The 23,115-nt window shown below is 45.0% G+C and overlaps 1 protein-coding gene across 5 annotated transcripts in view; it reads left to right on the plus strand.

The window, feature by feature from the left end:
• wdr93 (WD repeat domain 93) overlaps nucleotides 1-23,115 on the plus strand; it is a 55,383-nt gene that overhangs the window by 26,410 nt on the left and 5,858 nt on the right. For 4 of the 5 annotated variants that reach the window (XM_042317519.1, XM_042317521.1, XM_042317520.1 and 1 more), the window contains exons 9-13: nucleotides 1,407-1,496; nucleotides 2,045-2,176; nucleotides 14,300-14,525; nucleotides 15,343-15,403; nucleotides 18,243-18,399. In XM_042317519.1, the coding sequence (XP_042173453.1) occupies nucleotides 1,407-1,496; nucleotides 2,045-2,176; nucleotides 14,300-14,525; nucleotides 15,343-15,403; nucleotides 18,243-18,399 (666 nt within the window). Of the gene's footprint in view, nucleotides 1-1,406; nucleotides 1,497-2,044; nucleotides 2,177-14,299; nucleotides 14,526-14,644; nucleotides 14,921-15,342; nucleotides 15,404-18,242; nucleotides 18,400-23,115 lie in introns of those variants that run through there. The other variant, XM_042317523.1, reaches the window with a different exon arrangement.

Consider the following 23,115-nt stretch of genomic DNA (forward strand, 5'->3'; position numbering starts at 1 on the left):
CGTATTATTTGCCTCGAAGCGAGCAAGCGAGCATAGAAGTAGTTTTCCCTTTGTAGTCTGTAATGGTTTGCATGCCCTGCCACATCCGACGAGCGTCAGAGCCGGTGTCGTACGATTCAATCTTAGTCCTATATTGACGCTTTGCTGGTTGTCGGAGGGCATATTGGGATTTGTTATCAGCTTCAGGGTTAGTCCCGCTCCTTGAAAGCGGCAGCTCTAGCCTTTAGCTCAGTGCGGATGTTGCCTGTAATCTATGGCTTCTGGTTGGGGTATGTACGTACTGTCACTGTGGGGACGACGTCATCAATGCACTTATTGATAAAGCCAATGTCTGTGGTGGTATACTCCTCAATGCCATCGGAGGAATCCCGGAACATATTCCTGTCTGTACTAGCAAAACATTCCTGTAGCTTAGCATCTGCTTCATCTGACCACTTTTTTATAGACCGAGTCACTGGTGCTTCCTGCTTTAATTCTTATATTATTATGCGTAGGTCATCGATTTTATTTTTCTCTGCCTTCTCGTCATGCAAATAACGGATTTGGGCCTGTTCCCGGGAAAACAGTATGTCATTCACGTCAGGCTCGTTAAAGGAAAGGTATTCTGCCAGTTCGTGGTCAGTAATCAAAGTTCTGATGTCCAGAAGTTATTTTTGGTCATAAGAGATGGTAGCAGCAACATTATGTACAAAATAAGTTTAAAAAATACATTACAAACAACGCAAAGAAACAAACAAAAAAACACAATTGGATAGGAACATGTAAAATGTGTCTTCACTATTATTTTTCAATGTAGAAAGTAGTAAAAATAAAGGTAAACCTTGAATGAGTAGGTGTGTCAACTTTTGACTGGTACTGTAGGCCGATAGTTTTTAAAAACATTTTCCAGGTAAAAGTTTGACTTTTTCAAGAGAGGCTTTATTACCACCACTTTTTAGTGAGTTTGGTTCACATCCGACAGTTAGGGACCCATTTATTATGTTCAACAGAGGAGGGCCAAGCACAGGAAGCAGCTCTTTCAGTAGTTTAGTTTGAATAGGGTCCACAATGCAGCTAGAAGGTATGACTATTTTCATGAATTGGTCAAGAGATACTATTGTTCCTAGGTCCTGGCAGTTTATTTTTATTTCACTAGGCAAGTCAGTTAAGAACACATTCTTATTTACAGTGACAGCCTAGGAGCAGTGGGTTAACTGCCTTGTTCAGGGGCAGAACGACAGAGTTTTACCTTGTAAGCTCGGGGATTTGATCTAGCAACCTTTCGGTTACTGGCCCAATGCTCTAACCACTAGGCTACCTGCCACCCCAGTTCAGTGATACTATTATACTATTGGTCCTAGGTCCTGGCAGTTCAGAGCAGACTCAGGACAACTGATTCCATGTCGCCTGTCTGTCTCTCTCTCCAGGAGGAGTGGCTGTAGCTGTGTGTCTGTGGTGGAGCGGCAGACACAATCTGCTGCAGTACTTACTGTGTAAAGCTCCCAGAGACAAACCAGGTAGGTTGAGGGTCATTTAGTCACATGTACTATGCGATAACAATAGGATCTGTGATGTTAAAAAAGATCCTGAGTTTGTATTCAAGTGTCTGATCTAGGATCAGTTTTATCATTGAGATTATTACAAATATAATTACATGGACAGGGGGGAACTGATCCTAGACTCTGAAAGGCTTTATGAATACAGGCCCTTCTACTGTATACAGCCCCTTCAGTATATTACCACAATGTTCTGGGTGTAGTATATGTTCATGACCAGCAGGAGGCCAGCAGTGTTGCAGCTTTAAAAATGTTTATTAAAAACAATTTTTTACCTTTATTTAACTAGACAAGTCAGTTAATAAGAACACATTCTTATTTACAATGACGGCCTACCAGGGAACAGTGGGTTTATTGCCTTGTTCAGGGGCAGAACGACAGAACGATTTTTACCTTGTCAGCTCGGGGATTCAATCCAGCAACCTTTCAGTTACTGGCCCAACGCTCTAACCGCTAACCTACCTGCCGCCCCAAAAGTAGCTTCTCATCATGTTGTCTCTTTGTTCCAGACCCGGAGCCCAAGCCTGATGCGTTGTGGCCTAATGCCCAGGAGATCCTGTGTTCTGCTGTTAGCAGCTGTACTAGACACATAACTCTGGGACTGGTTACTGGACTGGTCACTGTCTGGGACAGACACTTAGGTGAGTTCACTGTGCACACAGTTACCTAAATGTTACACTAAATATCTGTGTGGCCCTTTCTGAAAAGACTGCGCATGCACAATAATGTTGAGATTGATGAAGTGTCCAGTTCTAAATCAGACCTTTGGTAAACCTGTGTACGTGTGAACGAGCATTAAAACTCCGCTTGGAAAACAATAACACCCTCATTTGCTGTGTGCTTTGGAAGTATTGGAATTAGGCCAAGACAGTATCTAAGGAAATATCAATTCATGGTGAACTTGATCACGTCTTTGAAGGGGTTGGCATGTTTCCTTTTGCACTGACATTTGCTGTAGCCTATCTGTCTGTTTCTGAAAGACTAAAATAATTGCACATTGTTGTGGACCTGTAAAAATACAGTTTGAATTCAAGAATGTTTTGTCTCGGTCTTAGGCCTATACATCACGGTGGCGAGGCATATGAACTAACAGGTTATAGAGCAAACAACGCAATTATCACAACACAGGTTGGAATATGGCTTTTATTTCTGTCTTGGCTTCCCCAGTGATTTTACCCAGGCATCGCTACTGGTTCCACCTGATGGCGAAACTGGAGTTGCATCGCATCTGCTTCATGCACAAATTCATGTTGTTTCCAAGACCAGAGAAAGGGTAGTGGTGCATGGGTAAAATCACTGGGGAAGCCATATTACAACCTATGTTTTGTGATGAATTTTGTTTGCTCTGTAATCTGTTTGTTCATATGCCACCGTGGTATATAGGCCTAAGGCGGAGACAATAAGAAGACATAGTGGCTGAATAAAGAGAGCAACCTCTGTCCGGTGGAGTCCACAAAGCATATTGCATGTAACAAACAGTTACATGACCTACAGCACGGTCAAGCAAGTTAATGTTACCGCAAGTCACAAAGAAAACAGGAGCTGCCTCCGGCACCTACTGGTAGAGAAACGCCAACGCCAATCCTCCTCTCTTTCATGTTGACGAAACGGTCTATGACTCTGTCATACAGTACACACTTTTATTTTGTTGTCCAAGGCTACCTGGCTAAAATGCTTGCTCGCTAGCCTAACTTCCTTTCATGGGAAAGTTAGCTAGTTTAATGAAAAGCATGAACTGGTGCACACCCAGAGAAAATGATTTAGTGTAGAGGTGCTGATTAACGGAGAATAACCTGGAAGCTATGACAACAAAGACAGTTGCACACTCCATATACAGTGGGGAGAACAAGTATTTGATACACTGCAGATTTTGTAGGTTTATAGGTAATGAGTGGAGAACAGGAGTGCTTCTTAAAGAAAAACTAACAGGTCTGTGAGAGCCGTAATTCTTACTGGTTGGTAGGTGATCAAATACTTATGTCATGCAATAAAATGCAAATGAATTACTTAAAAATCGTACAATGTCATTTTCTGGATTTTTGTTTTAGATTCCATCTCTCACAGTTGAAGTGTACCTCTGATAAAAATTACAGACCTCTACATGCTTTGTAAGTAGGATAACCTGCAAAATCGGCAGTGTATCAAATATTTGTTCTCCCCACTGTATATATAAAACCTCCCAGTAACTTTTTGGGTAAAAAACAACCAACGTAGGGCCTCCAGAGTGACGCAGTGCACGCTGACACGGTTGCCAGGTGCACGGTGTTTCCTCCGACACATTGGTGCGGCTGGCTTCCGGGTTAAGTTGGCATTGTGTCAAGAAGCAGTGCGGCCTGGTTTGGTTGTGTTTCGGAGGATGCACGGCTCTCAACCTTTGCCTCTCCTGAGCCGTACGGGAGTTGCAGCGATGAGACACGACTGTAACTTCCAATTGGGTACCATGAAAAAGGGGTTAAAATAAAATAGATGGGGCCTCCCGGGTGGTCTAGGGGACTGCATCACAGTACTAGCTGTGCCACCAGAGACTCTGTGTTCAGCCCAGGCTCTGTCGCAGCCGGCCGCGACCGGGAGGTCCGTGGGGACCGCATCGCAGCGCTAGCTGTGCCACCAGAGACTCTGGGTATATCCCAGGCTCTGTCGCAGCCGGCCGCGACCGGGAGGTCCGTGGGGACTGCATCCTAGCACTAGCTGTGCCACCAGAGACTCTGGGTTCGCGCCCAGGCTCTGTTGCAGCCGGCCGCGACCGGGAGGTCCGTGGGGCGACGCACAATTGGCCTAGTGTCGTCCGGGTTAGGGAGGGCTTGGCCGGTAGGGATATCCTTGTCTCATCGTGCACCAGTGACTCCTGTGGCGGGCCAGGCGCAGTGCATGCTAACTAAGGTCGCCAGGTGCGCTATGTTTCCTCCGACACATTGGTGTGGCTGGCTTCCAGGTTGGATGCGCACTGTGTTAACCTCTAGCGTCGAGCAATCCCGTATCCGGGAGCGTAATCATAGCCTCAAGCTCATTACCATAACGCAACTTTTCCTATTCATGAAAATCGCAAATTAAATGAAATAAATATATTCAAACACAAGCTTAGCCTTTTGTTAACAACACTGTCATCTCAGATTTTCAAAATATGCTTTAACCAAAGCTACACAAGCATTTGTGTAAGAGTATTGATAGCCTAGCATAGCATAGCATTAAGCCTAGCATTCAGCATGCAACATTTTCACAAAAACAAGAAAAGCATTCAAATAAAATCATTTACCTTTGAAGAACTTTGGATGTTTTCAATGACGAGACTCTCAGTTAGATAGCAAATGTTCATTTTTTCCAAAAAGATTATTTGTGTAAGAGAAATAGCTCCGTTTTGTTCATCACGTTTGGCTAAGAAAAAAAATGAAAATGCAGTCACTTACAACGCCAAACTTTTTTCCAAATTAGCTCCATAATATTGACAGAAACATGGCAAACGTTGTTTAGAATCAATCCTCAAGGTGTTTTTCACATATCTATTCGATAATCTATCAGTGGTGGCAGCTGGCTTCTCATCAGAAGACAACGGAAAAATACTGCAGCTGGAGATTACGCAATAATTGCGACGGAGGACACCAAGCGACCACCTGGTAAATGTAGTCTCTTATGGTCAATCTTCCAATGATATGCCTACAAATACGTCACAATGCTGCAGACACCTTGGGGAAAATGTGGAAAAGGTAAGCTGACTCCTAGCTCCTCCACAGCCATATAAGTCATTGCCATGAGGCGGTTTAAAAAAATGCGTCACTTCCTGATTGTATTTTTATCTGTTTTTTTTCTGTAACATCAGCTCTGTGGCACTCACAGACAATATCTTTGCAGTTTTGGAAACGTCAGAGTGTTTTCTTTCCAAAGCTGTCAATTATATGCATAGTCGAGCATCTTTTCGTGACAAAATATCTTGTTTAAAACGGGAACGTTTTTCATCCAAAAATTAAAAGAGCGCCCCCTATATCGAAGAAGTTAAGAAGCAGTTTGGTTGGTTGGGTTGTGTTTCGGAGGACGCATGGCTTTCGACCTTCGTCTCTCCCGAAGGTTTATTTAAAAATAAAAATGTTTCGGCATCACTGCTTTCTTCAGGGTCAGAAGAAGTCACAGTGATGCTGAAACAACATTGGTGTTTTTTTTACCCAATAAATTACTGGGAGGTTATATAGAGTGTGCAACTCTTTGTTTTGATAGCCAATGTTAGCTAGTTAACATTAGCCTTCTGCATATTCAACTTCCATCCTCTCAGTCCAGGGGCAAAAACAATGTATGAATTAATAGTTGGATCTGAATCGTCCTTATAATCATTGGCCAGTACGGAAAATTAAGTAAAACCACAAGTCCAAATCGCTATCGCCATCCATAGCTAATTTAGGAAAGGGACAATTTTTGCTAGCTAGTGTTGGATTCGAAATTTTGAACATTGAGCTATTAAAGACATGATAGATCAGACGCATAGTATATTAAGAAGTGAGATCTGTAGAAAAACAGAGTGGCTGTGGGAATGTACTGGGTGGACGGGAGGAGATCAAAGGATTGCTATAGGGGAGACAGAAGGAGGGGTTGAGGTCAGGAGGTGGGGTCAGATCCCCTGAAGGGAGTAATAAGGGTTTAGTATCCTGTTACCCTCTTCCTGTGGAACCATAAGATGTAAGGATTGGAGAGAAGGAGTGTCTTAAGGGGAATATATATATACCTGTGATGGGAGAAATGTTGGGTTGTCTGAATTATAGCTGTAAAGACACTCTGGGAAGAATTAAACTTGGTTAAGCTTCTCTAGTGTCCGTGAGTTATTTACTCTGAAAAATAAGAACCAAACACTAGCCACCGGAGGACAACAAGGCAACGAGATACAACAATTCAAGTTGTTTCTGTCAATGATGTATTGCTCTCGATGTGATGTAATTGGAGTGAAGCCAAAACCAAACTGGCTTCCCTTGACACTTTTCTCTCTCTATTTTTTTGGTGTGCCAGGACCATTCACAGTTCAGCTCAACGCTGATTGGCTATTATTATTGTAATGGAGACGCAGGGAGTCAGGAAGCAGGTGCAGTTGGTGTGTTTAAAAGGAACGCGTCTAAACATGAAAAAAGGAAACAATACTCCCTAATGGGTGATACAGCAGAGTACTAGATAAAGAGGAAGTAATCATTGTGTGATGAAGTCCAGGTATGCCTCATGATGGGTCGCAGTTGTGCGTAATGATTGTTGCCAGGGCCGGGGGTTAGGAGACAGGCAACGCTGAGCACCGGAGCGGAAGTATGTAAACTTCCGACCAACTGTACTCCGCCCAGGGAACCGGGCCACTACCCCTGTCAGTCCTGTCAGTGACTCCTCAGGAACCTCCCCAGCTCCTGATTGGTCCTCTCCACCTGCTCTTTGGACTGAGGCCGGTACGTTGACTGTGACCCCCAACTTCTCCATGAAGGCTCTCCATACGTACTCCTTATGTACTCCAGGTTCCAATGGTCAATGAGGATGAGAAACGGGTCCGTGGTTCCCTCCAGCCAGTGTCTCCACTCCTCTAATGCAACTTCCCCACCAGGAGCTCCCTGTCACCGACGTCATAGTTCCTTTCTGCAGGAGACAGTTTTTTAGAGTAGTATGCACATGGATACAATTTTTGTGGATTACCTTGATGGTGTGACAGGACAGCCCCCACACCCACTTCTGAGGTGTCCACCTCCACCACGAAGGGCAACGTAGGATCTGGGGGTTTCAGCAACGGGGCAGAGGTGAAACGCCCCTTCAGTAGGCGTAAGGCCTCATAAGCTGCAGAACTCCACACCAACTTCCGGGGGACCACCTTTAAGGAGAGAGTTGAGAGCAGAGGTGATGGAGCTTCCTGATGAAGCGGTGGTGGAAGTTGGCAAACCCCCAACATTTATGTAGTCCCTTTATGGTGGTTGGGACTGGCTATGACCTAACTGCATCGACCTTCCTCTCCTCCAGAACCACTCCCTGCGGGCTGATCCGATATCCCAAGAAGGAACTGGCACTTCTCCGCTTTGATATACAGATGGTTCTCCAGGAGGCGTTCCAGGACGTCCTGGATGTGGGCGACGTGATCATCCAAGTTGGCTGAGTAGATCAGGATGTCATCGATATACACGACCACATGATGCCCAGGCATGTCCCAGAACACCTCGTTAACAAATGCCTGGAACACCGACGGAGTGCCCAGACATCATGCTGAAGGCCGTCTTCCATTCATCCCCCTCCCGGATGAGGATGAAATTGTAGGCCTCCGCAGGTCCAACTTAATAAAAAAATGAGCCCCACGGAGCAGTTTGGTCGGCCGGCAAAAACAGGAGTTGCTAACGGTACTTGGTGGTGATGGCATTGAGACCTCTGTAGACAATACACAGAGAAAGACACCCCTCCTTCTTGGCCACGAAGAAGAAACCTGCTGACACAGGGCAGGTGGATGGGCTGATGAAACCCTGTTGGAGGGCCTCCATAGCCTTGGTTTGAGCCCTTGACAGGGGGTAGATGCGGCTGCGCAGAGTCTGTAAGCAGGTTGATGGAACAGTCCCAGATGCGATGAGGAGGGAGACAGGTGGTGCGGGTCTTGGACAAAACCCCCCTGAGATCCTGGTAAACCTCAACTGGTAAACCTCACATCTCAACTGACGTGGAACCACAAGGTCTTCTGTCATCCGGGTGCCCAGGCAGTGATCTCCTTTCTTGACCAGGAGATGGTGGGGTCGTGGCGTTAGAGCTACCGGAGGCCGTTGTGTGTAATGATGGGTTGCCTGGGACGATGGTTAGATTGGCGACGTTGAGCACCAGAGTGGGAGTAGACGTGACAATTATATACTTTTTTTTTAATCAATGGAGGCCAAGTGCTTGCTGGCTTCCTTTGCAATGCTATCGGCGGCAACAATGTCATACTTTTTGACCAGACCGCAACAGATAGTTGGCCTACACATAAAGAGACAGAAGGGCACTGTTTCGCTCGCTTGGATGCTTTTTCCGGTGAGATACATTCAGCCTCATGCGAATTGAAGGAGAATTATGAAACAGAGAGAGAAAAAAGATCATTGTTTTTTTTTCTTGGTACATTTTTGGGGAAGCTTGGCTTCCCGTGGCTTCCATGAATACACACCACTGGTTGTTAATAATAGTACAAATGCAGGGTTATCGATACACTTTGCTATTCATTCGCTGCAGCAAGAGTGGAAGTAGAGAAGCACATTTTATGTTTTGTAATAAAGTTGAATAAAAACAGTGTTGACAGTAGTGAATAAAAACAGTGTTGACAGTAGTGAATAAAAACAGTGCTGACAGTGGTGAATAAACACAGTGCTGACAGTGGTGAATAAAAACAGTGTTGACAGTAGTGAATAAAAACAGTGCTGACAGTAGTGAATAAACAGTGTTGACAGTAGTGAATAAAAACAGTGTTGACAGTAGTGAATAAAAACAGTGTTGACAGTAGTGAATAAAAACAGTGCTGACAGTAGTGAATAAAAACAGTGTTGACAGTAGTGAATAAAAACAGTGTTGACAGTAGTGAATAAAAACAGTGTTGACAGTAGTGAATAAAAACAGTGTTGACAGTGGTGAATAAAAACAGTGCTGACAGTAGTGAATAAAAACAGTGTTGACAGTAATGAATAAAAACTTAAACATGAATTCACTCATAAAAACAGCAGCTCTTTGCTGTAGTCTTTCTCTGATCATGATTTAAAAGTTATGCGATCTTATGTAGGCTAGTATCAAACCTTGCTGTGGCAGGGATCGTGGAAGCTGTAGGCTAGTATCAAACCTTGCTGTGGCCGGGATCGTGGAAGCTTTAGGCTAGTATCAAACCTTGCTGTGGCCGGGATCGTGGAAGCTTTAGGCTAGTATCAAACCTTGCTGTGGCCGGGATCGTGGAAGCTTTAGGCTAGTATCAAACCTTGCTGTGGCCGGGATCGTGGAAGCTGTAGGCTAGTATCAAACCTTGCTGTGGCCGGGATCGTGGAAGCTTTAGGCTAGTATCAAACCTTGCTGTGGCCGGGATCATGGAAGCTTTAGGCTAGTATCAAACCTTGCTGTGGCCGGGATCGTGGAAGCTGTAGGCTAGTATCAAACCTTGCTGTGGCCGGGATCGTGGAAGCTTTAGGCTAGTATCAAACCTTGCTGTGGCCGGGATCGTGGAAGCTGTAGGCTAGTATCAAACCTTGCTGTGGCCGGGATCGTGGAAGCTGTAGGCACGGTGATTTGAGCTATCCGATTGGCCAGCGGCACTCAATTTAGCTACAGACCTTCTGGGTAGGCGGAATTTGTCTTTTCAGACAAATTAAAGGGTTAAATTGGGAACACTGTCTACCCAGAGCGCAGGGCTTCTGAATCAAGTGCACCTACCGCCAACATGGCTTTTGAATCAAATGCACCTACCGTCAACAGGGCTTTTGAATCAAGTGCACCTACCGTCAACAGGGCTTCTGAATCAAGTGCACCTACCGTCAACAGGGCTTCTGAATCAAGTGCACCTACCGTCAACAGGGCTTCTGAATCAAGTGCACCTACCGCCAACAGGGCTTCTGAATCAAGTGCACCTACCGCCAACAGGGCTTCTGATTCAAGTGCACCTACCGCCAACAGGGCTTCTGAATCAAGTGCACCTACCGCCAACAGGGCTTCTGAATCAAGTGCACCTACCGCCAACAGGGCTTCTGAATCAAGTGCACCTACCGCCAACAGGGCTTCTGAATCAAGTGCACCTACCGCCAACAGGGCTTTTGAATCAAGTGCACCTACCGCCAACAGGGCTTCTGAATCAAGTGCACCTACCGTCAACAGGGCTTCTGAATCAAGTGCACCTACCGCCAACAGGGCTTCTGAATCAAGTGCACCTACCGCCAACAGGGCTTCTGAATCAAGTGCACCTACCGTCAACAGGGCTTCTGAATCAAGTGCACCTACCGTCAACAGAGCTTCTGAATCAAGTGCACCTACCGTCAACAGGGCTTCTGAATCAAGTGCACCTACCGTCAACAGAGCTTCTGAATCAAGTGCACCTACCGCCAACAGGGCTTCTGAATCAAGTGCACCTACCGTCAACCGGCTTCTGAATCAAGTGCACCTACCGCCAACAGGGCTTCTGAATCAAGTGCACCTACCGTCAACAGGGCTTCTGAATCAAGTGCACCTACCGCCAACAGAGCTTCTGAATCAAGTGCACCTACCGCCAACAGGGCTTCTGAATCAAGTGCACCTACCGTCAACCGGACTTCTGAATCAAGTGCACCTACCGCCAACAGGGCTTCTGAATCAAGTGCACCTACCGTCAACAGGGCTTCTGAATCAAGTGCACCTACCGCCAACAGAGCTTCTGAATCAAGTGCACCTACCGCCAACAGGGCTTCTGAATCAAGTGCACCTACCGTCAACAGGGCTTCTGAATCAAGTGCACCTACCGCCAACAGGGCTTCTGAATCAAGTGCACCTACCGCCAACAGGGCTTCTGAATCAAGTGCACCTACCGCCAACAGAGCTTCTGAATCAAGTGCACCTACCGTCAACAGGGCTTCTGACTCAAGTGCACCTACCGTCAACAGGGCTTCTGAATCAAGTGCACCTACCGTCAACAGAGCTTCTGAATCAAGTGCACCTACCGCCAACAGGGCTTCTGAATCAAGTGCACCTACCGCCAACAGGGCTTCTGAATCAAGTGCACCTACCGCCAACAGGGCTTCTGAATCAAGTGCACCTACCGCCAACAGGGCTTCTGAATCAAGTGCACCTACCGCCAACAGGGCTTCTGAATCAAGTGCACCTACCGCCAACAGAGCTTCTGAATCAAGTGCACCTACCGTCAACAGAGCTTCTGAATCAAGTGCACCTACCGCCAACAGAGCTTCTGAATCAAGTGCACCTACCGCCAACAGGGCTTCTGAATCAAGTGCACCTACCGTCAACCGGACTTCTGAATCAAGTGCACCTACCGCCAACAGGTCTTCTGAATCAAGTGCACCTACCGTCAACAGGGCTTCTGAATCAAGTGCACCTACCGCCAACAGAGCTTCTGAATCAAGTGCACCTACCGTCAACAGAGCTTCTGAATCAAGTGCACCTACCGCCAACAGGGCTTCTGAATCAAGTGCACCTACCGCCAACAGGGCTTCTGAATCAAGTGCACCTACCGCCAACAGGGCTTCTGAATCAAGTGCACCTACCGCCAACAGGGCTTCTGAATCAAGTGCACCTACCGCCAACAGAGCTTCTGAATCAAGTGCACCTACCGTCAACAGAGCTTCTGAATCAAGTGCACCTACCGCCAACAGAGCTTCTGAATCAAGTGCACCTACCGCCAACAGGGCTTCTGAATCAAGTGCACCTACCGTCAACCGGACTTCTGAATCAAGTGCACCTACCGCCAACAGGTCTTCTGAATCAAGTGCACCTACCGTCAACAGGGCTTCTGAATCAAGTGCACCTACCGTCAACAGAGCTTCTGAATCAAGTGCACCTACCGCCAACAGGGCTTCTGAATCAAGTGCACCTACCGTCAACAGGGCTTCTGAATCAAGTGCACCTACCGCCAACAGGGCTTCTGAATCAAGTGCACCTACCGCCAACAGGGCTTCTGAATCAAGTGCACCTACCGCCAACAGGGCTTCTGAATCAAGTGCACCTACCGCCAACAGGGCTTCTGAATCAAGTGCACCTACCGCCAACAGGGCTTCTGAATCAAGTGCACCTACCGCCAACAGGGCTTCTGAATCAAGTGCACCTACCGCCAACAGGGCTTCTGAATCAAGTGCACCTACCGTCAACAGGGCTTCTGAATCAAGTGCACCTACCGCCAACAGGGCTTCTGAATCAAGTGCACCTACCGCCAACAGGGCTTCTGAATCAAGTGCACCTACCGCCAACAGAGCTTCTGAATCAAGTGCACCTACCGTCAACAGGGCTTCTGACTCAAGTGCACCTACCGTCAACAGGGCTTCTGAATCAAGTGCACCTACCGTCAACAGAGCTTCTGAATCAAGTGCACCTACCGCCAACAGGGCTTCTGAATCAAGTGCACCTACCGCCAACAGGGCTTCTGAATCAAGTGCACCTACCGCCAACAGGGCTTCTGAATCAAGTGCACCTACCGCCAACAGGGCTTCTGAATCAAGTGCACCTACCGCCAACAGGGTTTCTGAATCAAGTGCACCTACCGCCAACAGAGCTTCTGAATCAAGTGCACCTACCGCCAACAGAGCTTCTGAATCAAGTGCACCTACCGTCAACAGAGCTTCTGAATCAAGTGCACCTACCGCCAACAGAGCTTCTGAATCAAGTGCACCTACCGCCAACAGGGCTTCTGAATCAAGTGCACCTACCGTCAACCGGACTTCTGAATCAAGTGCACCTACCGCCAACAGGTCTTCTGAATCAAGTGCACCTACCGTCAACAGGGCTTCTGAATCAAGTGCACCTACCGCCAACAGAGCTTCTGAATCAAGTGCACCTACCGTCAACAGGGCTTCTGAATCAAGTGCACCTACCGCCACAGGGCTTCTGAATCAAGTGCACCTACCGCCAACAGGGCTTCTGAATCAAGTGCACCTACCGCCAACAGGGCTTCTGAATCAAGTGCACCTACCGCCAACAGGGCTTCTGAATCAAGTGCACCTACCGTCAACAGAGCTTCTGAATCAAGTGCACCTACCGCCAACAGGGCTTCTGAATCAAGTGCACCTACCGCCAACAGGGCTTCTGAATCAAGTGCACCTACCGCCAACAGGGCTTCTGAATCAAGTGCACCTACCGCCAACAGGGCTTCTGAATCAAGTGCACCTACCGCCAACAGAGCTTCTGAATCAAGTGCACCTACCGTCAACAGAGCTTCTGAATCAAGTGCACCTACCGCCAACAGAGCTTCTGAATCAAGTGCACCTACCGCCAACAGGGCTTCTGAATCAAGTGCACCTACCGTCAACCGGACTTCTGAATCAAGTGCACCTACCGCCAACAGGTCTTCTGAATCAAGTGCACCTACCGTCAACAGACCAACAGGGCTTCTGAATCAAGTGCACCTACCGCCAACAGAGCTTCTGAATCAAGTGCACCTACCGTCAACAGAGCTTCTGAATCAAGTGCACCTACCGCCAACAGGGCTTCTGAATCAAGTGCACCTACCGTCAACAGGGCTTCTGAATCAAGTGCACCTACCGCCAACAGGGCTTCTGAATCAAGTGCACCTACCGTCAACAGGGCTTCTGAATCAAGTGCACCTACCGTCAACAGGGCTTCTGAATCAAGTGCACCTATAGGAATAAAAACAAAAAGGAGTGCAAGTCTTTATCGTTGGCTTTTCTACCGAAATGTTTGGTGGTCGACTAGGAATGCCTTGAAGATCGGCCAGTCGATTGACCGGTTGGTGACCATTGGTCTAAAGTTTGCGTGAGGATAAGCACATTCTCATATTTTATTTTTTATTTAACTGTTATTTAATATCAAGTTCAGTTTTTATGAATGCCAACTTCTGCCTGAACCAGTGCATGTTTTGGGATATATTTGGATGCATACGCAACGTTTATAAATGAGGCCCTTGGTAAAAAGCACACAACCATAATATTTCAAAGTAAATGTTTTCTTATTTCTTTGTTTTGTTTACCTCAGTTATAAGTTTCCATTTCATATGTACAGACCCTGGAGCCTATTTCTTATCTGTGTAAGGACCTAGCTGCGCTGTATGGATTTATTTCCTAATTGGATTAAGTGAATATGACTATGTGCAGTAAGTCTCATCTCTCTCCTCCATTATGTAGGTCTTCCTCTGTCTGTTGTCTCAGTGGAAGCAGACAGTGTGTTCAGCAGCATAATATTTGTGGATTACTGGCCTAGTACGGCTACTGAGGATGCCCTACACAGCCAGGGTCTGAACCACAGCAGCACACAGGTCCATCTACTGGTCACATGTAAGAGTGGAGCATGTCATCGAGTCGACGCAGGAAGAGGACTGGACTCTCATAATGTCACACAACTATCAGAAAGGTTTACAGTATTCTGTTCTACACAAGGTTAACTTGAATAACCCATACCAAGTTACATTACATAAGCATTGATAGAAACATGATGCAGAGCTCTATAACTTCCTGTCTCCTATCTGTCAGACCATCAGATCCAGGCTGTTTCCCCTCCCTCTATAACTTCCTGTCTCCTATCTGTCAGACCATCAGATCCAGACTGTTTCCCCTCCCTCTATAACTTCCTGTCTACTATCTTTCAGACCATCAGATCCAGGCTGTTTCCCCTCCCTCTATAACTTCCTGTCTCTCCTGTCAGACCATCAGATCCAGGCTGTTTCCCCTCCCTCTATAACTTCCTGTCTCTCCTGTCAGACCATCAGATCCAGGCTGTTTCCCCCCCTCCCTCTATAACTTCCTGTCTACTATCTCCTGTCAGACCATCAGATCCAGGCTGTTTAACTTCCCTCTCCTCTATAACTTCCTGTCTACTATCCTGTCAGACCATCAGATCCAGGCTGTTTCCCCTCCCTCTATAACTTCCTGTCTCTCCTGTCAGACCATCAGATCCAGGCTGTTTCCCCTCCCTCTATAACTTCCTGTCTCTCCTGTCAGACCATCAGATCCAGGCTGTTTCTCCTCCCTCTATAACTTCCTGTCTACTATCTGTCAGACCATCAGATCCAGGCTGTTTCCCCTCCCTCTATAACTTCCTGTCTCTCCTGTCAGACCATCAGATCCAGGCTGTTTCCCCTCCCTCTATAACTTCCTGTCTACTATCTTTCAGACCATCAGATCCAGGCTGTTTCCCCTCCCTCTATAACTTCCTGTCTACTATGTTTCAGACCATCAGATCCAGGCTGTTTCCCTGTGGTGACTGCTGCTGTTCCATTCCTCCAGCGCCTGGTAAATCAGCTTTATAATGTTGACTCTCTGGCCACCAGGTCCATCTCTCAGTCTCATTAGATGTTGTGATGCTGGACTAGTGTGTTTCTCTGTTTCACTGTCGTCTATCCATGACAGACCATCACTACTCCTATCTTCTCTTACTACTCCTATCTTAGTTATCTTATGACTCCTATCTTAGGAGAATTCAACCTTACAGTGACATGCTTACTTACAAGCCCTTAACCAGCAATGCCGTTTTAAGAAAAATACAAGACAAAAGTATGAAATAAAAGTAACAAATTAAAGAGCAGCAGTAAAATAACAAAAGCGAGGCTATATACAGGGTGGGGGGGGGTACAGAGTCAATGTGGAGGCTATATACAGGGGGGGGGGGCAGTACAGAGTCAATGTGGAGGCTATATATAGGGGGTACCGGTACAGAGTCAATGTGGAGGCTATATACAGGGGGTACCGGTACAGAGTCAATGTGGAGGCTATATACAGGGGGTACCGGTACAGAGTCAATGTGGAGGCTATATACAGGGGTCCAGAGGCTACAGAGTCAATGTGGAGGCTATATACAGGGGGTACAGAGTCAATGTGGAGGCTATATACAGGAGGTACCGGTACAGAGTCAATGTGGAGGCTATATACAGGGGGTACCGGTACAGAGTCAATGTGGAGGCTATATACAGGGGTACCGGTACAGAGTCAATGTGGAGGCTATATACAGGGGGTACAGAGTCAATGTGGAGGCTATATACAGGGGGTACAGAGTCAATGTGGAGGCTATATACAGGGGGTACAGAGTCAATGTGGAGGCTATATACAGGAGGTACCGGTACAGAGTCAATGTGGAGGCTATATACAGGGGTTACCGGTACAGAGTCAATGTGGAGGCTATATACAGGGGGTACCGGTACAGAGTCAATGTGGAGGCTATATACAGGGGGTACAGAGTCAATGTGGAGGCTATATACAGGAGGTACCGGTACAGAGTCAATGTGGAGGCTATATACAGGGGGTACCGGTACAGAGTCAATGTGGAGGCTATATACAGGGGGTACCGGTACAGAGTCAATGTGGAGGCTATATACAGGGGGTACAGAGTCAATGTGGAGGCTATATACAGGGGGTACAGAGTCAATGTGGAGGCTATATACAGGGGGTACAGAGTCAATGTGGAGGCTATATACAGGAGGTACCGGTACAGAGTCAATGTGGAGGCTATATACAGGGGTTACCGGTACAGAGTCAATGTGGAGGCTATATACAGGGGGTACCGGTACAGAGTCAATGTGGAGGCTATATACAGGGGGTACCGTTACGGGTCAATGTGGAGGCTATATACAGGGGTACCGGTACAGAGTCAATGTGGAGGCTATATACAGGGGATACCGTTACGGAGTCAATGTGGAGGCTATATACAGGGGTTACCGGTACAGAGTCAATGTGGAGGCTATATACAGGGGGTACCGGTACAGAGTCAATGTGGAGGCTATATACAGGGGGTACCGTTACGGGTCAATGTGGAGGCTATATACAGGGGGTACCGGTACAGAGTCAATGTGGAGGCTATATACAGGGGATACCGTTACGGAGTCAATGTGGAGGCTATATACAGGGGTTACCGGTACAGAGTCAATGTGGAGGCTATATACAGGGGTACTGGTACAGAGTCAATGTGGAGACTATATACAGGGGGTACCGGTACAGAGTCAATGTGGAGGCTATATACAGGGGGTACTGGTACAGAGTCAATGTGGAGGCTATATACAGGGGATACCGTTACGGAGTCAATGTGAAGGCTATATACAGGGGGTACCGGTACAGAGTCAATGTGGAGACTACAGTGGGGAGAACAAGTATTTGATACACTGACGATTTTGCAGGTTTTCCTACTTACAAAGCATGTAGAGGTCTGTAATTTTTGTCATAGGTACACTTCATCTGTCAGAGACGGAATCTAAAGCAAAAATCCAGAAAATCACATTGTATGATTTTTAAGTAATTAAGTTGCATTTCAACAGCAGAATGATTTATGATCATTTTGTTATCCAAAGTTTGAAGTGGGCTTAATGGGTACGTGTCCTAATAGGTCCACTTATTCTGCATCTTCTAGAATAATCTCCTGATATGGAACTGAAGCGACTTTTTACAGTCTCATAACTCCCTATTAGTGGTCCACAATGTGGATACAAAACATCTGGGGTTTGGATCATTGTGGAGTGACACTTAAATACATTTCTCTAACTCTCCTATTTTATCTGACATGATCTGACTCTGCTGTTGTTTCTGATGGTCCCTGGTTAACAGGCTCTGATCATGTTTCTGATGGTCCCTGGTTAACAGGCTCTGATCATGTTTCTGATGGTCCCTGGTTAACAGGCTCTGGTCATGTTTCTGATGGTCCCTGGTTAACAGGCTCTGGTCATGTTTCTGATGGTCCCTGGTTAACAGGCTCTGCTGTTGTTTCTGATGGTCCCTGGGAAACAGGCTCTGCTGTTGTTTCTGATGGTCCCTGGTTAACAGGCTCTGATCATGTTTCTGATGGTCCCTGGTTAACAGGCTCTGATCATGTTTCTGATGGTCCCTGGTAAACAGGCTCTGATCATGTTTCTGATGGTCCCTGGTTAACAGGCTCTGATCATGTTTCCTGATGGTCCCTGGTTAACAGTCTCTGATCATGTTTCTGATGGTCCCTGGTTAACAGGCTCTGCTGTTGTTTCTGATGGTCCCTGGTTAACAGGCTCTGGTCATGTTTCTGATGGTCCCTGGTTAACAGGCTCTGGTCATGTTTCTGATGGTCCCTGGTTAACAGGCTCTGATCATGTTTCTGATGGTCCCTGGTTAACAGGCTCTGATCATGCAGAGGAATGGGAAGATCCTCCTCCAAGACATGGTAGACAGGAGAGTAGTGTGCTGCTTCTCCCTCCCAGACACTCATCTCCTGGCCAATCCCTGGAATCCTGTGTTTCTACTGGACCCCACACAGCAGTCTCTGCTCATACCAGGTACTGGAACGTCTTGCAAGACAAAAAAGATAAACATTTAATTTCATACTCTGCTTAGATTTATATGACATGGACCAATTATAATAAACCAACGTTTGTGTTGCATGGTCTGAAGCCTGTGTTCATAAGAGGTACTGGAACAATGGGCAATAGTGTATCTTGAAAGCATATTTTATACATATTTTAATCTAGATTATTTCTGGATTTAGTTTAGTGCTGAGTTGAGGATGACAACGTTTAAGACAACAGGATTCTAATATCCCAGAACTCTTTGCAACAATATGATCAGTTATGGTAGTAAGTAATGTTGCTGATAGATAGTAATGTGGCTGGTAGATAGTGATGTTGCTGGTAGATAGTAATGTTGCTGGTAGATAGTAACGGCTCTGGTAGATAGTAATGTGGCTGGTAGTTAGTAATGTTGCTGGTAGTTAGTAGTGGCTCTGTAGTTAGTTATGTTGCTGGTAGTTAGTAGTGGCTCTGTAGTTAGTAATGTTGCTGCTAGTTAGTAATGTTGCTGGTAGTTAGTAGTGGCTCTGTAGATAGTAATGTTGGTGGTAGTTAGTATTGTTGCTGGTAGATAGTACCGGCTCTGGTAGATAGTAATGTTGCAAGTAGTTAGTAAAGTTGCAGGTAGATAGTAAGCTCTGGTAGATAGTAACTGCTCTGGTAGTTAGTAATGTTGCTGGTAGATAGTAATGCTGCTGGGTGATAGTAATGTTGCTGGTAGTTAGTACCGGCTCTGGTAGATAGTAAAGTTGCTGGTAGTTAGTAAAGTTGCTGGTACATAGTAATGTTGCTGGTAGATAGTAAAGGCTCTGGTAGTTAGTAATGTTGCTGGTAGTTAGTAACGTTGCTAGTAGTTAGTAATGTTGCAGGTAGTCAGTAATGTTGCTGGTAGTTAGTAAAGTTGCTGGTACATAGTAATGTTGCTGGTAGTTAGTAATGTTGCTGGTAGTTAGTAACGTTGCTAGTAGTTAGTAATGTTGCTGGTAGTCAGTAATGTTGCTGGTAGTTAGTAAAGTTGCTGGTAGTTAGTAAAGTTGCTGGTACATAGTAATGTTGCTGGCAGATAGTAACGGCTCTGGTAGATAGTAATGTTGCTAGTATTTAGTAATGTTGCTGGTAGTTAGTAATGTTGCTGGTAGTAAGTAATGTTGCTGGTAGATAGTAATGTTGCTGGTAGTTAGTAATGTTGCTGGTAGATAGTAACGGCTCTGCTAGTTAGTAATGTTGCTGGTAGTTAGCAGTGGCTCTGTAGATAGTAATGTTGCTGGTAGATAGTAACGGCTCTGCTAGTTAGTAATGTTGCTGGTAGTTAGTAAAGTTGCTTATAGTTAGTAATGTTGCTGGTAGATAGTAATGTTGCTGGTAGATAGTAACTGCTCTGGTAGATAGTAATGTTGCTGGTAGATAGATAGTAATGTTGCTGGTGGTTAGTAAAGTTGCCGGTACAAAGTAATGTTGCTGGTAGATAGTAATGTTGCTGGTAGATAGTAACTGCTCTAGTAGATAGTAATGTTGCTGGCGGTTAGTAAAGTTGCTGGTGGTTAGTAATGTTGCTGGTAGATAGTAATGTTGCTGGTGGTTAGTAATGTTGCTGGTGGTTAGTAATGTTGCTGGTAGTTAGTAATGTTGCTGGTAGATAGTAATGTTGCTGGTAGATAGTAATGTTGCTGGTAGATAGTAATGTTGCTGGTAGATAGTAACGGCTCTGGTAGATAGTAACGGCGCTGGTAGTTAGTAATGTTGCTAGTAGTTAGTAATGTTGCTAGTAGTTAGTAATGTTGCTAGTAGTTAGTAATGTTGCTGGTAGTTAGTAAAGTTGCTGGTACATAGTAATGATGCTGGTAGATAGTAACGGCTCTGGTAGATAGTAATGTTGCTAGTAGTTAGTAATGTTCCTGGTAGTTAGTAATGTTGCTGGTACATAGTAATGTTGCTGGTACATAGTAATGTTGCTGGTAGATAGTAACGGCTCTGGTAGATAGTAATGTTGCTAGTAGTTAGTAATGTTGCAGGTAGTTAGTAATGTTGCTGGTAGTTAGTAATGTTGCTGGTAGTTAGTAAAGTTGCTGGTAGTTTGTAATGTTGCTGGTAGATAGTAATGTTGCTGGTAGATAGTAATGTTGCTGGTGGTTAGTAATGTTGCTGGTGGTTAGTAATGTTGCTGGTAGGTAAGTGCTGGTAGATAGTAATGTTGCTGATAGATAGTAATGTGGCTGGTAGATAGTGATGTTGCTGGTAGATAGTAATGTTGCTGGTAGATAGTAACGGCTCTGGTAGATAGTAATGTGGCTGGTAGTTAGTAATGTTGCTGGTAGTTAGTAATGTTGCTAGTAGTTAATGTTGCAGGTAGTTAGTAATGTTGCTGGTAGTTAGTAAACTTGCTGGTACATAGTAATGTTGCTGGTAGATAGTAACTGCTCTGGTAGTTAGTAATGTTGCTGGTAGTTAGTAATGTTGCTGGTACATAGTAATGTTGCTGGTAGATAGTAACGGCTCTGGTAGATAGTAATGTTGCTGGTAGTTAGTAATGTTGCAGGTAGTTAGTAATGTTGCTGGTAGTTAGTAATGTTGCTGGTAGTTAGTAATGTTGCTGGTAGTTAGTAATGTTGCTGGTAGTTAGTAATGTTGCTGGTAGATAGTAACGGCTCTGGTAGATAGTAATGTTGCTGGTAGTTAGTAATGTTGCTGGTAGATAGTAACGGCTCTGCTAGTTAGTAATGTTGCTGGTAGTTAGTATTGGCTCTGTAGATAGTAATGTTGCTGGTAGTTAGTAAAGTTGCTGGTAGTTAGTAATGTTGCTGGTAGATAGTAACTGCTCTAGTAGATAGTAATGTTGCTGGCGGTTAGTAAAGTTGCTGGTGGTTAGTAATGTTGCTGGTAGATAGTAATGTTGCTGGTAGATAGTAATGTTGCTGGTGGTTAGTAATGTTGCTGGTAGTTAGTAATGTTGCTGGTAGATAGTAATGTTGCTGGTAGATAGTAATGTTGCTGGTAGATAGTAATGTTGCTGGTAGATAGTAATGTTGCTGGTAGATAGTAACGGCTCTGGTAGATAGTAACGGCGCTGGTAGTTAGTAATGTTGCTAGTAGTTAGTAATGTTGCTAGTAGTTAGTAATGTTGCTAGTAGTTAGTAATGTTGCTGGTAGTTAGTAAAGTTGCTGGTACATAGTAATGATGCTGGTAGATAGTAACGGCTCTGGTAGATAGTAATGTTGCTAGTAGTTAGTAATGTTGCAGGTAGTTAGTAATGTTCCTGGTAGTTAGTAATGTTGCTGGTACATAGTAATGTTGCTGGTACATAGTAATGTTGCTGGTAGATAGTAACGGCTCTGGTAGATAGTAATGTTGCTAGTAGTTAGTAATGTTGCAGGTTGTTAGTAATGTTGCTGGCGGTTAGTAAAGTTGCTGGTAGTTAGTAATGTTGCTGGTAGATAGTAATGTTGCTGGTAGATAGTAATGTTGCTGGTAGTTAGTAATGTTGCTGGTGGTTAGTAATGTTGCTGGTAGTTAGTAATGTTGCTGGTAGTTAGTAATGTTGCTGGTAGATAGTAATGTTGCTGGTAGATAGTAATTGCTGGTAGATAGTAACGTTGCTGGTAGATAGTAACGGCTCTGGTAGTTAGTAATGTTGCTAGTAGTTAGTAATGTTGCTAGTAGTTAGTAATGTTGCTAGTAGTTAGTAATGTTGCTGGTAGTTAGTAAAGTTGCTGGTACATAGTAATGATGCTGGTAGATAGTAACGGCTCTGGTAGATAGTAATGTTGCTAGTAGTTAGTAATGTTGCAGGTAGTTAGTAATGTTGCTGGTACATAGTAATGTTGCTGGTAGATAGTAACAGGCTCTGGTAGATAGTAATGTTGCTAGTAGTTAGTAATGTTGCAGGTAGTTAGTAATGTTGCTGGTAGTTAGTAAAGTTGCTGGTAGTTAGTAATGTTGCTGGTAGTTTAATGTTGCTGGTAGTTAGTAATGTTGCTGGTAGATAGTAACGGCTCTGGTAGATAGTAATGTTGCTGGTAGATAGTAATGTTGCTGGTAGATAGTCACGGCTCTGCTAGTTAGTAATGTTGCTGGTAGTTAGTATTGGCTCTGTAGATAGTAATGTTGCTGGTAGTTAGTAAAGTTGCTGGTAGTTAATAAAGTTGCTGGTAGTTAGTAATGTTGCTGGTAGATAGTAATGTTGCTGGTAGATAGTAACGGCTCTGGTAGATAGTAATGTTGCTGGTAGATAGTAACTGCTCTGGTAGATAGTAATGTTGCTGGTAGATAGTAATGTTGCTGGCGGTTAGTAAAGTTGCTGGTAGATAGTAATGTTGCTGGTAGTTAGTAATGTTGCTGGTAGTTAGTAATGTTGCTGGTAGTTAGTAATGTTGCTGGTAGATAGTAATGTTGCTGGTAGATAGTAATGTTGCTGGTAGATAGTAACGGCTCTGGTAGATAGTAATGTTGCTGGTAGTTAGTAATGTTGCTGGTAGTTAGTAAAGTTGCTGGTAGTTAGTAATGTTGCTGGTAGATAGTAATGTTGCTGGTAGATAGTAACGGCTCAGGTAGTTAGTAATGTTGCTGGTAGTTAGCATAGTTGCTGGTACATAGTAATGTTGCTGGTAGTTAGTAATGTTGCTGGTAGTTAGTAACGTTGCTAGTAGTTAGTAATGTTGCAGGTAGTCAGTAATGTTGCTGGTAGTTAGTAAAGTTGCTGGTACATAGTA

This window comes from Oncorhynchus tshawytscha, unplaced genomic scaffold (genome assembly GCF_018296145.1).
Source record: "Oncorhynchus tshawytscha isolate Ot180627B unplaced genomic scaffold, Otsh_v2.0 Un_scaffold_6196_pilon_pilon, whole genome shotgun sequence".
NCBI classification, from domain to species: Eukaryota; Metazoa; Chordata; class Actinopteri; order Salmoniformes; family Salmonidae; genus Oncorhynchus; species Oncorhynchus tshawytscha.